The sequence below is a fragment of the Xiphophorus hellerii genome, chromosome 13 (assembly GCF_003331165.1).
Source record: "Xiphophorus hellerii strain 12219 chromosome 13, Xiphophorus_hellerii-4.1, whole genome shotgun sequence".
Lineage (NCBI taxonomy): Eukaryota > Metazoa > Chordata > Actinopteri > Cyprinodontiformes > Poeciliidae > Xiphophorus > Xiphophorus hellerii.
The window spans coordinates 10,186,121-10,207,387 of record NC_045684.1 but is presented as its reverse complement, the minus strand read 5'-3'; the positions used below and the strand labels follow the sequence as shown (position 1 = coordinate 10,207,387).

The window sequence follows — 21,267 nt, the reverse complement described above, 5'->3', positions numbered from 1 at the left end:
ATTAATTGATAACTTCTTCCAGACTTGCATATGGCAATAACCTTTTTTTTTGTTTGTTCTTAATCTAATTTAGATTGGGCCATCATTTGATTTTTTTATAACATCGGTTTTATTTTAGCCTGCTTGATAAGAAAAGTCTGGTGTAATAACTCAATTAATATCTGAAAAACAACAATAAACACACTCTAACATACCCTAAAGTATATTAGAGTATGGTTTCTCTAACATACTTTAGAGAAAACAAAATAGTCAAAGTAACTACAGCTTCACTATTATAAGTTATTTGAAGAATGACTTTTAATTGTCTTTAGCAGTGTTAAGACTCTGAACTACTTGCAACCACAAAACCAACAAATGAACATAATAGTGATACACTACTAACATAATAATACTAATAATAAAAATAGCTATTATTGTTATTAGTTTACGTTAATAAGACACCTGACACAAGTACAGTTTAATAATTGTGACTAAAACTGACTTAAATTAGGTGATTTTGATAGTTTTAGAGGTATATCAAGGAGAGTTTCAAAGCTGCCATGTAGCACTGATCAGTAAAACGACTAATATGATTGCTGAAAACGCTGATAGTATTATCTAGAGTTAATTTAATTCACAAAACTCAAGTTTCCAAACAGTTGTCCTGCTTTCCATGATCTTGCCACTAGCAATATGGCGGACGCGGTGACGTACCGTTTCTACTGCGGAACGAAGCGCGTGCGCCGTCTGTTCTGCTAAGTCTATGGACGTAGTACGTTCATAACCGTTTACGTTCACTGGGAAACATGTCGGCTCCTCAGACAACGACAAAGGTAGAAAAGCTGCATGAACTTTAAAGGCTTGTTAACGATAGTAACATTTATTTATCATGTTGTACACGAACCAACGTACAAAGCAAATACGTGCTAACGACGTCTCTTTCTTCACTAAGCATATTTCTGCTTTAGTCTATAATAATTGACATTTTTTACAAGCCAAGAGTGCTAGCAGTGTTAGCCTCGCTTGTGATGTTTTACCTTTATGATAGTTGTATTATTGATTATACTTATCCTTTTTTATTTTTCGTTTGAAGTTTTAAATCTCCTTTAAGCCGCTTTCTTACGGTGTGAAGTCGCTTTTCAGTGCGTTTATTTTCATTTTGAAGACAGCTTGTTGTTTTTGAGCAGACAGTGGTGCAAAAAAAGTAATTTTTTTTACTTTAAGTGATTCAAATCTATATAGTAATTTATTTTATTCCGGCTATTTTCAGCGGAAGTATTATATCTTAATTTATTCAATTAGCCCCAGAATTATGGAATTATTGATACATGCAATAGTTTGTAAATAGCTTAGAAACAAGCTAGATAACTGCATTTTATTTCTGCTTTGCAGACAGATTTAATTAAACTTTGTGATACATGAGGTGATAAACTGTTCTAATAAATTACAAAATCTTTAAAAAGTTAATTTATTCCAGTAACTCGATTCACGTTTATTTCCATGAATTATGAGTATTTGATGCGTACAGTTAATGAAAACTTGACATTTAAGATTACAGTATGATTTCAGATTAGTAATAAATAATAAATAAAACATACAATATAAGCTGGATAATATAAAGTTTTGAGCTTTAATAGCTTGAGGCAGAATGTTGTGCAGCAGTCTAGTTGCAGTACACACTTCATTAACCGCAGCTCCCCTCACTGTCCTCTGCAGGGCTCACTCTTTTGCATATTTCCACAGTGTGATGCTTTCTGGAGAAAAGGATTAGCATCAGTAGAAAGACAGTTCAAGATTACGCATTTGACAAGCTGCAGGGATCATAGAGACGTTTACAAATCTAAACATTGTGCTATTTCTGGCAGCATAGCTCTCAGTGGCCCCACGTTTTACCACAAATTTGTGACTGCTTTAAAGCAAGTTCTATACCAAAAACAAACCAATTTAAAATAAACTGTAATGGTCAGATATTAAGCTAGAAGCTTATTGATCTGTTTATTATTTATCAGTTTTTCAGGAAATGATAAATTAAAGTAAATATGTGTAGCTTCATTATGGCTTCTATATAATGTAATAAACTAATGATGTAAACTTTACATTCTTAATTTGTCTTCTTCTTGTTCTCCGACAGGAGGCCCCAGACCAAGACGACCCAGAAACAGCAACAGAGTCTGTAGCCGCTCCCAGTGAAGTTAAAGAAGGTAAGTTAACTCCTGGACATTAAAAACATCCTTAATCTTTTTTTTATTTATTTCTTTTCAATAAAAATGAACAGAAACGTTTTGAATGTTACCAGATGTCGCAGCCCTCATCATGTCTGCTTCCGTGCTAGAACCCAAAGTGCTTTCATCGCTGACATCTAAGAAGCCGGAAAAGGGCCTTTCTGACGCTGCTGATGATGGAGAGACCTGGTCGCCTCCTCCTTCGCCGCCGCTGAACAAACCTGTTGCAGGTGAAACTTGCCGATAATCACACCATCCCTATGCATCTTAACATGAGAAAGTTAACCAAGGGTTTATGGAGCAAGGCTATTTTGAATCTCATAAAGAAAACTGGCAACTTGATTATGACTAAGCTGCTGTATCTCTGAAGAATGAAACGGTGGTGGAAAGAGAAACAGTTTCCATGTAATGTTTGAAGAATTTGTTTTGTTTTTATTGTTGCATTTTCTACTGACCAAGTGGCAAAACAGTATTAAAAGGAGATCTATTATGAAAAATTTACATTTTGCATGTCTCAAATGTTTCTAAAAACAACCCATGCACTAAAAAAAAACATCCAGACATTTTTTACCAATAAGTTAATGTTTTATGTTGTCAAGAAATGTGCTGTTTCAAAAAACCTTCAAATGGTTAAGTCACATTCCATGGGCTCTGCGCCGTTACCTAGCAACCCTAGTCAAGCCCAACCTGTTAACTCCAGCTGGTGTTACCTCTGTATGTGCTGTACAATGGCTGCTGGAAAAAATCAAATGTTTTGTTCTTGACTTACTATTTAGAAACCACTTGCTGCATTCTCGTTGGTTGTGTAGGAGGCTCTACTTCTGCTTTTCAAAGAAGCGCAGTTGTATAATTGTGCATGTGTTTGGAGCCATTTTCACATGAGAGTGTAAAAGAGCTCAAAATAAGCAGAACTGAGCAGACTAACATCTTAGTATCTAAGAATTATTTTCTGCAAAAAATGTAATGAACATGTTTTGTATAGACCATAAACCTAAGCTTCAAGGAAGCATAATAGATCACCTTTAATATGAAAAAAGGATTCAGTAAATCAAACCTGCATAGATTTTTTTTATTGTTTGCGAGTTCTTGGTTCTTTTTTCTTTGTTTTTAACTTTCTTGACTTTTACAGATTTTGTTTTAAGGTATTTATTTTTTAATAGGTCATGCTGCAAAGTCCATTTCCTCGATGTCTCCCTCTCCCTACACGTCTTCCCCGTTGTCTCCTGGCCGAGCCAAGATGAGCGTCTCCGGGCCGTCCACCAGTAAGGCCAACCTCCCTCCAGCTCCTTCCGCCTCCTCTTCCCCGTCTCCTTCTGCTCCCTCCACTCCCGCCGCCTCTCCAGGCCCACACAAGATCCACCGGGCCCGGAAGACCATGAACCGGCCCCCGCTGGCCCAGGTGAGAGCGAGTTGGGTCGTATGGAAGTAAATGAATATTTTCAGGGATTTCTGTGTGATGTGAATGTTTCTGGTAAGCAGGTGAGTCATGTTGATGCTCTGGCTGCGACGGCGTCAGGATCCGACTCTGAAACCGGTTAGTGGCTTTAAATCACTCAGCGGGTGAAATTAGGAGATTTATAAACGTCTCTGCATTAATCAGGATTTTCTCACAACTTTTACATTTATGCAAATTTTAATTCGTAGTTTATTGAACAGATTTGGATTGACGCATTTTAAGGTTAAAATAAATATCAAAGTTTACAGTCCGGTCGTCCATCCGTTCATCTATCCATCTATCTATCCATCTATCCATCCATCCGTCCGTCCATCCATCCGTTCATCTATCCATCTATCCGTCCATCCGTCCGTCCATCCGTTCATCTATCCATCTATCCATCCGTCCGTCCATCCATCCATCTATCTATCTATCTATCTGTCTGTCCGTCCGTCCATCCATCCATTTCTACATCTCATCCATCCATCCATCTATCCATCCGTTCATCCATTTCTACATCCATCCATCTATCTGTCCGTCCATCCATCCGCGCATCCATCCATCCATCTATCTATCTATCTATCTATCTGTCTGTCCGTCCGTCCATTTCTACATCTCATCCATCCGTCCGTCCGTCCGTCTGTCCGTCCGTCCATCCATCCGCGCATCCATCTATCTGTCTGTCTGTCTGTCCGTCCGTCCGTCCATCCATTTCTACATCTCATCCATCCGTTCATCCATTTCTCCATCCATCCATCCATCCATCCATCCATCCATCCATCTAGAAATTCTCAGATGACTAAAAAGTTTTTTTTAATTAAAACCCCTTGCGTTACATTGACCTTTGACCCTGAAGCCATTTTTTTCTGTGAAACTAAAGCTGCTGCTGCTCGTGTTGTTTTGTTATGTTTCTAAAAGCTGCAAAAAAGAGGAAGCTATCCGAGAGCTCACTGGGGAAATGTGAAAAAGTCTCAAACAAGGCTCAAGCTGAGGTGAGTCGATCATTTCTGTTTTTCTGGCTTTTAAACGTTTGGCTCGATTTCGTTCATTTTGCCTCTTTTGTGTTTCTGTTAGGGCGAGAAGCTGTTTCATGTAAAGGCGGAGTCTGTTACAGATCAAGCTTTAGCGAAGAGCAAAAGCTCTTTGGGGAAGTCTGTTGACGATGGAAACCATTTATCTGCTCTAGATTCAGAAAAGGTGTCAGGCTTAATGACATTACTGGTGATTTTATTGATTTATGTGTGGAAGAAGTAAAATCATAATTTGGTTGTTTGTGGTTTTCAGTTGGAAAATGGAGGTGAAGAGAAGCAGCCAATTACCAACACAGAAGATCAGGTGATTATTTCTGCCGCTACAGATCCGTAAATACGGATTTGGAAAAAATTAAGAGATCACTTCAAATGATCAGTTTCTCTGATTTTATTTCTTATAGGTTTATGTTTGAGTAAATTGAACATTGTTCTTTTATTCTATGTTCTTCTGACAAAATGTCTCTGAAATTACAAGCAAAACTTTAGTATTTATTTGCAGAAAATGAGAAATGGTCAAAATAAGAAAAAAGATGCAGAGCTTTCAGACCTCAAATAATACACGGGATACAAGTTCATATTCATTTAAAAACAACAAAACTAATGTTTTAACTCAGGAACAGTTCAGAAATCAATATTTGGTGGAATAACCTGGAGGTTTTAATGCGGTTCAGTGCAGTGGGCTCTTAGTTTTTCCAGAGCTGTATGTCCCTGTTTAGTTGTAGCAGCAATAATTTTCCATTTTGTCTTTTTACACTTTACAACCAGCCAAGGTTTCCCCCAGAAAACTTGCGAAGCCTGGAGCTCGGGGCGCTAGGGCAGTCATTCATCCAGCGGTCCGTCGTGTTTTAGAGTTAAAAAATCTTTAAAGTTGACAGGAAATTTGAAAATATCACTTGATAATTGTGTGTTATTGAAAGATTGGAAGATTAATAGCTGAACACCAACTGTAAAGTCTTAAGAAATGCAAACATTTAAAAAAGAAAGTTAAATAAATAAGCATCGTTTAGCCTGGTGGGGGCACAAGCATAGCCTGGTGGCCCGCCAGGCTTCTAATAAACCCTGACACCAGCGCAGCTTTGTCAGGGTCAAAGCATCGATTTGATGCTTTGATGATTAATTTTTTTTCTTTTTCCTCATATCCACAAATTTAAAAGTATAAAAGCAGCTTGAACTTCCCATCCAAAACATGTCAAATATTTTACTTTCCTTTTCTGACCTGCAGAGTTTGGAGTCTGAGAGAAAGTCTTTGCGGCCGCAGTCGGATCAGGACAAAGACACTATCACCATTGATTTGGGGGAAACAGAAGAGGGTGAGTTTAAAGAGCTCAGTTTTCCAAAAATCTGTGAACAATTATTCACCGTCTCACATATTTTATTTGTTTTTGACTTTTTACCGTATTGTTTCTAGAAGAGCGCTGCTATTGGTGGCAGCATGTTGGAGTACCTGCATTGCATTGGTTCTGGTTCTGCTCTTTTTCTACACTTTTCATTATGTTTTGCTGAGACTTTTCATGTTTGGAAGATTATTCCCTCTGGTTTTGGCTTCTGTGCAACCAGAAGGATTTTTGCTCTTATGGTGCGTTCACACCATTAAGTTTTACTTTTGGATAGTTGTTATGAGACGTAACTGTGGCAACAAAGTGTTTTCCCAACCGGGAGCAGCCGATTACCGTCTCAAAAGCTAAAATAATACCTGAACTATATTCCAATTTTCTAACCAGAGATTTAAAGAGGTGCGGCAAAAGCAAATGAGGTTGATTAGCAGTGCTTGTCAACAGCTGATGATGTCATCCAGGTTAGCATGTCATGAGATTGTCACGCAGCAACAGTCTTCAGTCAGAGACTTTTTCAGATTTGCTGTGATACTGACTGCTACTGGAGATTCAAAGCATTACCAGCCACTTCAACTCTTTGAAGAAACTTGAATGATATGAGTTACGACAGCTTTTAATTTGTATTTTTGTTTTGAATTGAATTCTTTTACACTATCAAACATATTTAAACATCATCATAAACACATAATGAAGCCTTTCCCCTTAATAGTTATTTGAATAAGTCATACTTTTTATTTTCTCTCCATCCATTCTGTAAAACATGGATGATTTTTGATCGTCACTTGTATATATTTATTTTGTTTTTCAGCAGAAAGGTCTGGAGAATACACAGAGGTTCCTTTGGGTGATTTGGACATTGCTGCTGCTGACAGTCTGACTCTTTCCCCTCCTGCTGGTCGGTTTATAAATGTTACTGTCTCTTTAAATTGTGAACCAGATAAAAGTGCTCTTATGTAAAACGGTCAAATTAGCTGGAAAAACATTTCCTTATCTGGTTTAGCTGATAGATTAATTCAAATGTGCTCGTCTTCAGTCAGTGTTTATAAAGAAAATAACAGATGGGATCCACTTTTAGACTCTTTTAGATGTGAAGTTATTCAGTCTATCTGGTGAAGATTAGTAAAAATGTTACTTAATCTTCACAATCAGGATCCTGTAATTTTTCTGTTCAAATATTTGGTAAAACGTAGCTTATTAATCGTACAAATTGAATACAAAATGACAAGATTAAATTTTTTTTTTTTCTTGCTATAAATAATGTAGAATGTATTTCTAGTCTTTAGTTTTGTTGTTTGCGATTAAATGTGAAATGTCTCTGCAGATGGAAGCGAAGCAGGCGACATGGAGCGGCTGGAGGAGCTTCCTCTGTGCAGCTGCAGAATGGAGGCTCCTCGGGTCGACAGTACCAGCCAGCGGGTCAGCAGACAGTGCATGGCGACGGAAAGCCTCAACGGAGAGGTTCGTCCAGCTAATCCCTGACAGGAACGCAGATATGCATCCTCATCCAGTTTATTATTTACTCTAGTAGAGCTTTGTGAAACGGACTAGACTGAAAAGAGGCAAACTAGGAGCCATTGTCCAAAGATATACAAAGAAGGAACCAAATAAAGGCAAATAATCAGAAGGAACTTAAACATTAGGTGCAAATGTAAAGAAATTCAGCAGCCCTAAAAAAGAAGGACAACCGAGAATTTTCTGTTTTTTAGAAAAAGCGGGACCTACTATGGAAAAAATCTGTTTTTGCATGTTTATGTATTTCCTTTTGAGTTTCTACTTCTTCTAATTTGCAATACGTTAATGTTTTTTGGTGTCTGTAAAATGAGCTGTTACAAAAAATTCAAAACAAAAATGTTGAGTAATAATCGGCGCCGTTACTTGGCAACCCCAGCGAAACCCAGCCTGTCACTTAGCAACCCTAGCTGACCTCCAGCACATTTGATCAGCTGGTTTTACTGCTGTACAATGGCTGCTGGAAAAGACAAGTTTTTGTTGTTGGCTTACCATCCAGAATCCACTTGCTGTAGTCTTGTTGGTTGTACAGGAGGCTCTACTATTGCTTTTCAAAGATATATGGTTGTATAACTGCGCATCTTTTTGCCGCCATTTTCATGTGTAAGTATGAACGTTGATTTGGGGGGCGTGGCCAGCAGCAGCTTATTTGCACTTAAAATGACAAAACGCCCTAAAACAGCTCATTATGAAAGGATCTTAAAATACTGAGCAGAAATAAATCTCATTATCCAAGAATGATTCTATGTAAAAATGTAACGAACATGTCCTGTATCGGTCATAGATCTAACTTGTTCAAGGAAGCAAAATAGTTCACCTTAAATAATAATAATTTTGAAATATTAGCCACAAAATTTTGCCACTTTGCATAAGTACTTCAGGTGGTTAAATATAATCAAAAGTCTTAAATTCAGTCTGCCGGCTCCTCTGTCGCTGGGTTTCAGCTCCGGGCTTGCACTAACTGGACCATGAAAGCGGAGACGATGCGGCCGTCCAGTCGGATTCCCCTCATGGTTCTGTGTGACGTCCATCGCTCACACATGGTGAAACACCACTGTTGTCCTGGATGTGGGTACTTCTGCATAGCAGTAAGTGTGAACCTGTGGGTGGAGGGTAAAATTAGGATTCGTTCCTCCTCCTTGTTTCTTATCGCATCTTTTTGTGTTTCAATCTGATTTGTTTCAAATTTCCCCTCCTCTTTCAGGGCACTTTTCTGGAATGTTGCCCGGACCAGCGGATCGCTCATCGCTTCCACCGCGGCTGTGTGACCGTACTGAGCGGCGGCCGCAGCAAGGCCAACGGCGGCGGGATGCTTTTCTGTCCACACTGTGGGGAAGACGCCTCAGAGGCCCAGGAGATAATCATCCCGTCCTCGGCATCAACCTCCGCAACCACGGTGGTCACCATGTCGGCCTCCTCCACAACCACGCCCTCCCTGCCCCCATCAGCCCCAACGGCGCCCTCTCTCACTGCCTCAACAGGAGGGATGAAGGATGGGAAGATGCCTGAAAGGCCTGTCAGGTAGGATATTTTACTGAAATATTCTCCAAATATGATTTTTACCTATTTGTTAAAATGATCATTATGTTGTGATGGTATAATATAAGACAGATAATCTGTGAAACTGGTTCACCACAAAATAGCCTGACACGAATACTAAGACTAGTTAGCTGCTAATGAACCCTCACTTTTTTTTTTTTTTTGCATCTATCGCACATTCAATTTCACCACAAATCTGGAACAAACTTCTAGAAAACTGCAAAACAGCTGAAACACTGAGTTCCTTTACATCAAGGCTGCTTTTGAGCCGTTATCACTGGAATGTTGACCAACATATTTGGTTTGCATTGATGGTTTTAATGATGTACTCAACAAAATGCAATGTTTATTATTGGTTTTAAAATTGGTGACTATTTTGTGTTTTTATGGCGTTTTTATGATGTAAGGCACTTTGAACTGCTTTGTTGGGGAAATATGCTATACAAATATACTTGATTGATTGATCCAATGAAGAGCGCCGTACTTGGCGTCAGTTACGGTGCGCTGGCAGAACAACGGTCAGTATTTGCTGTGAATTCTGACGGTAAGCAATGCTGACCGCCAGCTCCTCAATGTAGCCAAATGTTACTTTTAATGTCCAAGTAGTCAGTTTTGTATCGTTTTGTCTTTTTCTTCTTTTTTTAATATATGCTGTATCTGTAAACAAAAAAATAGCTGCGTTAATGAGACGTATGTTGACACGCAGTATTTGCTGTGAATTCTGAAGGCGAAGCCGCTGCGCTGTCGGGTGGTCCGAATAAACGGTCTGAACCACGATCTCAACCGCCGTGTGTGTCCGTTTCCTGCCTCAAGTTTCCTTCCGACAACAACCATTAAAGAAAACACAATGCAGAGTCTAAGGAACAGCAAGGTGTCGTCTCACACGGACAGGGTTACATTAACAATACCTAAACACCAATTATGAAGACTTAAAAACTTCTAAAATAAATAAAATAAGCAGAGTTTAGCCTGGTGGGGGTGCAAGTAAAGCCTGGTGGCCCGCCAGGCTTTTAATACACTGGGGGAAACCCTGCCTCAGTTGGTTGGACGACGTTGGATTTCTTCTGACTCTGACCTATATGATGCTACTTGTTTTATGTGCGAAAAAGCTTATCACTACCGTATAAAATATGCAATTCTCTTTTGTTCCTTTCTGTAGTGATACAGGTCTTAAATTTCATACGTAATGGTCTTAAAAACATCTTGAAGTCTTATATTTGAAACCTGCAGATTCCCTGTTTTTCTGTCTTCTTAGCGCTCGAATGCGGAGCCACGGCCTGGTAGCTCCCACAGTGGAGCAGCAGCCTCCTCAGCCCGTCCCCTCAGCTACGACTGTGCCTGCTGTTCCTCCAGCTGAAGAGGGAGTGGACAGCGTAGGTCCGTCTCTCTGCATGCCAAATGGGAAGTCAGTCAGCCCAAGTGCACTACCACCTGGACCCAGCAGGGCGGCGCTGCAGAAAGCAATTCTCACACAGGAAACGGAAAGGTTAGAGACTGCACGGATTTAGATTTTAGTACAAAGGAGTATTAGGGCCACACTAATAAAATAAATAATATATTTATATATAAATATTATTGTGAGACTAAAATCATAAAATTATTAGAATACAGTAATAATAGAAAATAATAAAATGGAATAAACATTATTGATTATATTTTATAATTATGTAATTCTAATAATTTTTTGACTTTATTCCCATAATAATAATTCAATATTTTATATTTACATGTAACATTTACATATATTTACATTATATATGTATATATTTATATATGTAATATGTGAATAATATATGTAGATATGTACATATATAGTATAATATATTACATATTTCTTACCTTTATTTATACACATTGTCTCATTGATATTATAGATCTCATTTACAAGACAGAAAAGTAAAAAATGTATTCTCATAATTTAATCGTTTAATATTTTATTATTTATCAGTATAATGGCCCTAATGTTCAGTACTTTTAGAAGCATATTGAGAGTCAATTTTTGGATTATCAATTTGAAATTGTGCAGAATTCAAAGGTCTCTACCTTTCAGCTACCAAATATTTTTGCTAAAATTGGTTTAATTAGGGGAAACTTGTTTTCTGCTCACATAATAGAAATTTCACATAAACATATGTTGCAGTAGAGCTATGTAAACGTTGTTGTGATCCAGAGAAAAAAAGAAGAAGAAAACAAATTTTTTTAAACAATTTTTGATCAAAAGTTACTTTTTCTGTACCAGGAGGAAGAAACTGAGGTTCCACCCGCGGCAGCTCTATCCTGCTGCAAAGCAAGGAGAGGTCCAGCGAGTGCTGCTGATGCTGAGTGAGTGGCATACCATAATAAGCACTGTTAAAGAAAAAACAACATATATCACATATATCCGAAAGGGACGTCTGTTTTCAGCCATTAAAACGGTTTGAACCGTTGTTAAACAGGCCTTCACATGTTTTTCCGAGCCGTCTTTAAACGCACCATTATCGTAAAGATGCTAACACCTTGCTTACACCAACTGGAGACATTTTGCTGAGTATTTCTGCATGGTGTATGTCAGAAACATTACACAAGTTTTTCTAAACAAACGCTGTAAGTTGAGTAATGATGTTTATGCTAAATTGCTAAATGATGCCAATATTGTCATGTTAAGCTAGTTAGCAATAATGCTAATGTTGTTACATCTCTTGCTAGCTAGGTAATGCCAGGAATAAACCGAATCTGCTTTAATTTCTGTACAGAAGTTGTGCTCACTGTTGCTTTCTACATATTTAAAAGAATCTTTATTGCCACAATAGAAAGAGCAAAAGGTCAGGGAGGAGACATTAGCCCAGAGACCAGCAGCAGGGACGATGATGCAGGTAAGGAGACATCATTACATCTGCTGCAGGGAGAAGCCAGGCAGGTAGCAGGAAACGTTTATGTGTTTGGTTTGCTGTCCTTTAACCAATCAGAGAGGCTCTTTAAAGCTGCAGTTTGTAACTTTTATAAAAAAATATGTTTTTTAGAGATTTGTTAAAACCTTGTTGCAACAGATAAATATGACACAGATAATCTGTGAAACGATCGATCACCTCCACCTCCTCCCTCAGCTGCTATTGCTATCTGAAGAAATGCAGCGCTCCCGACCAAAAACAACCAATCAGCGACAGGAGGAGGGTCTTAGTGCTGTCAGTCACCCTCATGTATTTGCTGCTAAATGTGGTAATGGCAAAGAAACAACTCACTGTGACTGGAAAACCTAGCCTTAGCATTTATGACAGGTTCTACTGTTTATGGTCTCTAAGAGGGTTTATGGGTGGTGGAGTTGAGCAACCCCCACATGGACATGATTGACAGCGCTAAAACCCCCCTTCTGGCTCTGATTGGTTGTTTCTAGTTGGCATTGGGAGCTGACACATATAAACGGTGAAAAAATTTACCTCCTCTGCCTTCTCACAATGCTAACTATAAACAACCGATCAGAGCCAGAAGGAGAATCTTAGCGCTGTCAATCACGATCTCATGTAGCGCTGCTCATCCCTTCTCCTCCCTCCCCCTTGCTCTCTCTTACGATGCAGCTAGTAGATCCTGTCATGAATGCTGTTGCTATTTAACATAGCCACTGATAACAGCGGAGAAACGGTTTTCTGTGATAGTAAGTTGTTTCTCTGCCATTAGCACATTTAGCAGTGAGTACATAAGGTTGATTGACAGCACCAAGACCCTCCCCCTGTCTCTGATTGGTTGTATCTGGTGCATTTCTTCAGAAGGAAATAGAAGCTCAAGGAGGAAGTTGACGAGATCAATTTTGTAAAAGATTATTATTTCAACAAATATGCAAAAAATCTATTTTATAAAATTTACCTACTGCAGCTTTAACGGCAAAAAGAGCATTAAGTTGATTTATGTTTCTCTATCTTCCAGTGGAGGGAATCGATCCAACGTACCAGCCTGAGTCTCAGAACCGACGTTCAGCTCTTCACGCTGCAGCCCAGAGAGGCCTGCTGGAGGTCTGCTACATGCTGATACAGGTGCGTAAAGGCGGCAGCCTGCTAGTCACCCACAGGTTTTAGCACCTAGCTAACCTCCTGCTGTGGTTTTAATGGCGCCAGGCTGGAGCTCAGGTTGATGCCAAAGACAAAGACCTGAGGACTCCTCTGCTGGAAGCCGTAATCAATAATCACGTTGATGTGGCTCGTTACCTGATCCAGAACGGCGCCTGCGTTTATCACGTTGTGAGTATCCGTGCTCACATTTCACATTTATACTGGATTCTTGTTGTTGTTGTGGTTTCAGCCACTTTGTTTGTGTTTCTTTACCAGGAGGAGGATGGATACACTGGCCTCCACCACGCAGCCAAGCTGGGGAACCTGGAAATCGTTAATATGCTTCTGGAGACCGGCCAGGTGGATGTAAATGCTCAGGTGGGAGCAGAACTACTATCATCAACCTCGGTCACAAAATCTTTTTATTTATAGTGGATATTTTAAAAAAATATAAGATTATTAAAGCACCTTCCACACTCATTTACAATTATTATTCACATTAGTGTATCAAAATCCAACTTTTAAAGGAGCAGTGCTTTGCAAAATTAACTTTTTAATCTTTACATCATGTTATAATGTGTTGCTTTGATTCTTTCATGCATGTTTGAGAAAACCTTTAATCTCCATGGCAACCACTCAGCTGTGCAAAACGCCTGGGTGGACATAGGCCCGCCTTCAAGGCGCCGCACCTCCTTCACTCAGCTCCTTCAGACTAGCCAGCAGCAATTAGCAAACACCTGGTGGACCTACGCTGAGCTCAGATAATGAGCTACTTCTCAGTGAAACGCTGGTAAAAACGTTGTGAAAGAGTTAATAGAGGAGCCATGTTGTGAAGAAGGCGTAGTTTTTAAAGAGACAGAGACCCTTAAATTACGAAGTCAGATTTCTGTAAGTCATTTGATAAATATAGCACTTTTATAACATCTGAAGTCAACATAGTGCCTGGAAAATACATAACACTGCCCTTTAATGTTTATTTCTTCATAATCTACCCAAAGTACCATTAATCCAACAGATTAATATCTAATATTTCATTAATTTGATGTCAAAGCAATCCTAAACACAAACAGGTTTGGTTCTCCAATTTCAGGACAACGGTGGTTGGACACCGATCATCTGGGCTGCAGAACACAAACACGTTCAAGTGATCAAATCGCTGCTGAACAGAGGAGCCGACGTCTCCATTAAAGATAAGGTGAGTGCTTAAAAAATTATATGTGTTTTTAAATGAGAAACTAAATGTGTGAGAGCCTCAGCTGGTGTTAAAGGCAACATAAGATCGATTTTCTGCTGAATTTTCATAATTTCTTTGGCACTTTAGTATAAAACAGAATTACTAACTCAGAATTACTTGCTTCCCAAAAATATACAATTTCTAAAATCAAATTTTACCTACTCAACATTGAACTAAGCATGCAATAGTTAAAATAAATCAAGTTAGACATTTTATAAGGATGATTGCGTAAATCAATGTATTCCTAACATTAAAAAGGAGCATTATTTTAAAAGAGGCATTCAAATTGCTTGTTTTTGGGAAAAAAAATACAAACAAATATCTCAGCTATAAAAACTGGATTCTTGTCACTTTTTGCATGAAATGTTGATGAATGTTGAATAAATTAAAAGCTGTCTGCTTTTGAGTAAAAGTCACTGAATAGATGCATTCCTGAAAAGAGAACAAAAAGATGAATACTTTATTGAATCAAACTTTTTCCATTATTCAGGACATTTTAGTTTGTTTGTGACAGTTAAAAACAAAAAGTCTCCATCTGCATCAACCACCTGTGCTTGTAGTTCAGGGACCACTCAGATTCAGTCCAGGGGCCACATATGGCCCCCGGGCCACACATTGGACACACCCCTGGTATAAAACCAGCCTTGTCATTTATCCTCTTTCTTTAACCAGGCTACCACTAAGCAAAAAGTGATCTACACTCACTTCAATTCCTCATTAATGAAATTTGTTCATTAATGAACAAATTTTCCTGCTCTAAAGTTTTTATAATCTTTGTATTAGTAACATGTTAAACCATTTAATGCATAACGGTCACCACTGTAAAAGCCATTTTCTTGTGTTTCTTGTGGATTTTTATGCTGTAAATGCCCACATACCACTGAAGTGGACACAATACACTGCCAACTACTGGCTATCCACTGCAAGAAGATTTTGTTAAATCCAATATGGCGGACAGATGAAAAAGCCTGTCGAACAACTCAGGAAAACCCAGTCCCTCCTTCTATTGTAGACGACTGTAGCTGGTAAAAGACATAAAAAATATTGTGACATGAAGTAACCCCTAAAGACTAAATACTACTGATGTATTTTTCAAATAACTTTGTATTTGGAGAAAATTACAACTGAAAAACAAATCCTAGAATGTTTTTTGGTTTTTTTTACAAAAACTTTTTCCCAAATTTCTTTATGCCTTAAGAAATTTGAAAACACTTTAGAAAAAAACCCTGACATAATGATGATGGTTCGTGCCTGAAAGGGTTTAGTTCCTAACATTTGGGAGATTTGGCTCCTGGATATCGGTGGATCAGTTCTTTACTGTGCTGCAGGAGCTGAACTTGTGTCTCCACTGGGCGGCGTACGCTGGAAACATCGACATCGCAGAGCTGGTGTTGAACTCCGGCTGCTCCCTCTCCTCGGTTAACGTGCATGGAGACACTCCGCTCCACATCGCCGCCAGAGAGGGATACCTGGAGTGTGTGACGTGAGTTCACATCGTCTAATGCAGCCAGCGATTTTTCTGACCATTAATTGCCACATTCCGCAGATTTTTCATTTAGTTACTTAAGATTATTTTATACAAGATTAGAAATACATTATTCTTTTGTTGTTTATAAATTAAATTTCCTTTTTTAAAGAAAATAAACATTTTATTGCCTAAAACGTAACACCATAGCATTCCTTTAGTGATCATTTGCAGGAAAGGATACATCTGCAGCTAAAAATAACTTTCTGCTTGACTTACCGTCGTCACGTTGTAGCGATAATCCGTTGACTATTTTTTTGGATTAACAGATTAATAACCAGATATAAAAAAGTGTGAAATAGGAGATTTGTTAATTTTTTCCAGAATTTGAACCAAGTGAAGCTTAAACAATCCCACTTGGTAGAAAACATTACAGACAAAGGTTTTGTTTTTTTTCATCATAGATGCAAAATGTTTATATGTTTTTATAATTTTGTCTTAATTACTGCTCTGATTGTGTTGTTCCTTCAGCCATGGAACTTTTTTTAAGTCTCTTTACTCTAGTTAAGGATTAATGGGTTACTAAATTCGTTTGACGATTATTTCAATAGTTGATTAATCACGATTAATCATTTCAGCCCTACTAATTGGTATGTTAATTGGTTTTGATAAAGGGACATGCAGCATATCTCCTTTTTCAATATTTCAATAATCAATTAATCACAAATCAAGATTTAATGTTGCTCTAACTACCAGGGTAAATATGATTTTTAAAAAAACAACAATCTGTCGGTTTATTTAATGTAAAAACGTAGAAGTCAGGGAAGAAAACGGTTACAAATGTCGGCTGAAATGTTATTTACAATTTTATTTTACAATTCTTACTGAGTTTTATTTATTTTAAAAGCAAATTGTATGTTTTTTACAGGTTTATCTTAATTTCTTGTCTGATTGTGTTGCTCCTTAAGCGAATAACCTTTTTTTTTGGAGTGTATATTCTAGCGATTAATCAATTACTAAATTAGTTTGACGATTATTTCTATAATCAATTTACTACTAATCAAGATCTAATGTTGCTCTAACTACCAGGGTAAATATTGATTAAAAAGGAAACAATCTGTGGGATTATTATATGTTAAAACTTACATATCAGAAAAAATATGCTTTTTAAATACAGGCAGAAATGTTATTTATAATTTTACTTTACAATTTTGAAAACTAAGAGTTTTTTTTTTTATCTTAAATGCAAAATGTATATGTTATATATATACATTTTACAGCTTTGACTTAATTACTGCTCTGATTGTGTTGTTCTTTCAGCAGCACAATCTCTCTTTAGTCCATTTAACGATTAATCGATTACTAAATTAGTTTGGCAATTATTTCAATAATTGATTAATCACGAATGTTGCTCCCAACTACCTGGGTAAATATTGACTCCAAAAGAAACAATTTGTGGGATTATTAGATGTGAAAACGATTGACAATTAATCAATTTCTAAATTAGTTGTGGATTACTACAATAATCGATTAATCACGATTAATCGTTTCAGCCTCGTACTTTAAACTTGAGCTTTTCTTGCTTTCTGCAGGTTGTTTTTGTCGAGAGGAGCGGACATCGACATCATGAACAGGGAGGGTGACACGCCGCTCAGCCTCGCCCGGCCCGACACGCCCGTCTGGGTTTCGCTACAGATCAACAGGAAGCTGCGCAGAGGAATCGCCAACCGGCTGATCCGGACAGAGCGAATCATCTGCAGGTCTGTTTCCTCCCAGTTTCACAGAGTTTTCTGCTCTTCGCTCGTTGAACGACTCAGTGATTTGTTGTCGGTCGCAGCGACGTGGCGCAGGGCTACGAAAACATACCGATCCCCTGCGTGAACGCCGTGGACGATGAAGGATGTCCGTCGGATTATAAATACGTTTCCGAAAACTGTGAGACGTCAGCAATGAACATAGATCGAAACATCACACACTTACAGGTGATCTCGTTTTATTTTACATTCATGTTGTATAAAAAAACGTACATTTTTTTGGTTTTGCTTTGATAAACACAAAGTTTCCTTTTACTTTTGGTGTTTGTAGCATTGTAGCTGCACTGACGACTGCTCTTCCAGTAACTGCCTCTGCGGGCAGCTGAGCATCCGCTGCTGGTACGACAAGGTAAACACCTGCTGTAGCATCTCAAGAGTTATTCTTTATTATTAAAACATACATTTTATAAAACTAAGAAGTAAAATTATGCTGCTGTTTGGACTATTTTAAGCTAGTTTTGGTATCTTCTCTCATCTTACTTTCTGTTTTTAATGCAGTACTAATTGTTTTACGGCAAATTAAATGTGAAACTTAATCTGATTGAATTATTTCATTTTTTTCTCACTTCTGTCTGCAGGATCAACGGCTGCTTCAGGAATTCAACAAAATCGAACCTCCTCTCATTTTCGAATGCAACATGGCGTGTTCGTGTTATCGAACGTGCAAGAACAGAGTCGTCCAAGCAGGCATAAAGTAACTACCACAGATTAGAGATCACAGATTATTAATCTACAGGGTTTCTGCCAAGCAGATTATATAAGCAGCATGTTGACTGTTTTCAGAAGTTAATGGATCCCACAGGATCACAGGAAAACTAGAAGAAAAAAAACATTTGAAGTATTTTACAAATCTGGAAAACTCAGATTCAGATTTATTTATGTCCCAAATGAGTAGGAAATTATCTTTTTTTCTTTGATTCTTTTTTCTTTCTTTTTTTATTTTACGCTTCCATTCTTACATTAACTGTTTTTATTTTTTTCTCTCTTTGATGTTCTCTATTTCTTTCTTTGTTTCTGTTTTCTTTGAATTTTTCATTATTTGTTTTTCTTTTTGTCTATTTTTCTCTTTCTTCTCTTGTTTCGTTTTGCTTAATTTTTCTGTTTCTATGTTTTTTTAGCTTTTTTCTTCTTTTCCTTGCTTCTTTCTTTTTCTGCTCCTTTCTTTGTTTCTTTTTTCTACAATGACTTTTTTCATTGATTGATTCATCTGTCCATCCGTAACTTCATCCCTCTGTCCTTCAATCTTTAACCATCTGTCCGTTGATTCATCCATTTACAACTCCACCCATCCATCCATCCACCCACTCACCACTAGTGTTTTCTCTTCACAGATTCTGTTTTTTTAACTCTTTACAGACAAACATTAACATCTAAATCAGAAAAGAAATTTAGACTTGGGAAAACGTGCAGAAGAGTCAAAAGGAGACAGACGACCTCTCTGCTGACCTCTGACCTCTTGCCTCTCAGAGTTCGCCTGCAGCTGTACAGGACGGAGAAGATGGGATGGGGAGTCCGAGCGATGCAGGACATTCCTCAGGGCAGCTTCATCTGCGAGTACGAGAAGCGTTCACGGCTCGTCTGCCTTCCTGCTCTACAGAACTTAACGAAACCTTTTCCTCTCCAAACTCAGATATGTTGGAGAGCTGATCTCTGACGCCGAGGCTGATGTTCGAGAAGACGACTCCTACTTGTTTGACCTCGACAACAAGGTAAACCGTGAATTAGTTTTTATGAAAATAAAACAAGCCTGACCCTAATATTTTGTTGTAGAGTTGACCTGAATTCAAAGTGCAAATAAACAAATGCAAACTCAAGGAGGGCATTCATTTAAAAAAAAAATCTAAAAATTTTATCCTTACAAACCAAAAATTCTGTTAATTGATTAAATGAAGTTCTATAATCTCAAGAGATTTGCCTTTGCAATCCCAATTTCTGTTTTTCCCTCTGAAGGACGGGGAGGTGTACTGCATAGACGCACGTTACTACGGCAACATCAGCCGCTTCATCAACCACCTGTGTGACCCAAACCTCATCCCGGTGCGTGTGTTCATGCTGCATCAGGACCTGCGCTTCCCTCGCATCGCCTTCTTCAGCTCCAGAGACATCCTGAGTGGACAAGAGCTGGGGTGAGAACACGATTTACGGCGTTTTCACGTCTTTGACGAGTAATATGAACAAGACATACAAGGGCCATTTAGATCGAAGAAAAAAAATCTTTTGCCAAAAAATCTCAGAAATAATTTCAGTTTTTCTAGCAAATTTTACACTTATAAAATATTCCAGGATTTTTCTGAGATTACTGTCAATTTTGTAGCAAATTTTCAACTATTGAAAATAGTAAATATCCACGTTTCTTTCTTAATTTTTTTTTTTTCTGGCTAATTTTCAACTTTTCAAACTCACAAATTTCCAAGTTTTTCCTCAAACATTTCTGATTAATCTCAAAATGTTCTTTCCACTTTAGAAACTCAGAAATTTACACGTTTTTTCTAAAACATTTTGGAAATTCATCTCAAAACTTCTGTTTTTTCGAGCAAATTTTAAATGTTTTAAACTCAGAAATTTTTACGTTTTTGTTTTCCAAAAATTTCTGAGATTAATCTAAGAATTTAGATTAATCTAAAAAAACTAGTCTTTTCTAGCAAATTTTTGACTCTTCAAATTCAGAAATGTTCACGTTTTTCTCTTGAAAATGTCTGATTAATCTCAAACTTCCCTTTTCTATTCCTTTTCTTTCTTGTTTTTTGGAAGGAATGTAATCCTTTTTTGAGTATCTCTACAATGTCCTTAACGCGCTGTCATAAATAAGTGACGTTTGTCTTCAGGTTTGACTACGGCGACCGCTTCTGGGACATTAAGAGCAAGTACTTCACCTGTCAGTGTGGGTCGGAGAAGTGTAAGCACTCTGCTGAGGCCATCGCTCTGGAGCAGAGCAGGCTGGCCCGGATGGACGCCTGCTCCGAATCGGGAGCCGACTGCGGGATGGCCTTGATGGGAAACTCTTAAAACACTTAAACCACAGGGCCTTCAGATCAAACCCTGCTACGTTTACATGTGCACACAGTCGACTGTAGAAGTGGGGCATTGCCGGTTTTGTGGTGCTGTCATGTTTTACATTTTCCTAAAGCTGTCACTTTATTACGTTCACTATTGCAGAAATCATAACCTTTAAATTTTAAAGGACCAGACTTTAAACGGTTTTACAAAATCTACAGATCTCTTGATAGTTGTGTGTGTAGTCATGTTGGTGTTGCAGAAAAATGTACCAGAAACAAACATTTGTGCTGGAGGCCTTCATTACCCCCTCATTTATATGTGAAAATCTTTTATATTCACACACTTTCTGTTGTGCCAACCAACTCAAGGCTTTGTGGCAAAAACATGAAGATCAACTGAAGGCCTTCCTGGACTCATAAAGGAACTTATTGTGTCCGTTTGTGGATGGATGCTTGTGGTAGTTTAATTGTCTGTATTATTTTTTATACATGTTGTTTCTTCTGTCACTTGTAGTGAAATAAAACAGAAAAGAGTTTATTTTTTTCATTTTGTTATTGTATATATTTACACTGTCAGCAGGGGGCGTTAGAATTGTCTTTTGACAGGCTAGAGATGTGTTAATTGGAAAGATGTCTCACTCTGAGTCATTATCATTATTGCGGTTTTTCATGCACATTTTAAACAAAGTC

At 38.0% G+C, this 21,267-nt stretch overlaps 1 protein-coding gene across 6 annotated transcripts; it reads left to right on the top strand.

Annotated features, from left to right (window-relative positions):
- The first annotated feature begins 752 nt into the window (after window positions 1-752).
- ehmt2 (euchromatic histone-lysine N-methyltransferase 2) lies at window positions 753-21,115 on the top strand. 6 transcript variants are annotated; one of them, XM_032581237.1, is made up of 29 exons: window positions 753-812; window positions 2,111-2,180; window positions 2,312-2,431; window positions 3,362-3,600; window positions 3,678-3,735; window positions 4,555-4,628; window positions 4,711-4,833; window positions 4,921-4,971; window positions 5,890-5,977; window positions 6,810-6,896; window positions 7,323-7,459; window positions 8,455-8,598; window positions 8,715-9,031; window positions 10,305-10,535; window positions 11,289-11,371; window positions 11,839-11,901; window positions 12,947-13,053; window positions 13,135-13,257; window positions 13,345-13,446; window positions 14,159-14,263; window positions 15,631-15,785; window positions 17,360-17,527; window positions 17,605-17,749; window positions 17,853-17,930; window positions 18,160-18,275; window positions 19,049-19,135; window positions 19,212-19,290; window positions 19,532-19,707; window positions 20,407-21,115. In XM_032581237.1, exons 1-29 carry the CDS (start codon window positions 786-788, stop codon window positions 20,585-20,587), a joined length of 3,534 nt encoding a protein of 1,177 aa, XP_032437128.1. In that variant the 5' UTR covers window positions 753-785; the 3' UTR covers window positions 20,588-21,115. The 6 variants fall into 6 exon arrangements, with proteins under 6 accessions (XP_032437128.1, XP_032437126.1, XP_032437127.1 ...); XM_032581235.1 differs by having other exon boundaries at window positions 2,276-2,431; window positions 3,681-3,735; XM_032581236.1 differs by having other exon boundaries at window positions 2,276-2,431; window positions 6,813-6,896.
- The last annotated feature ends 152 nt before the right edge of the window (window positions 21,116-21,267 follow it).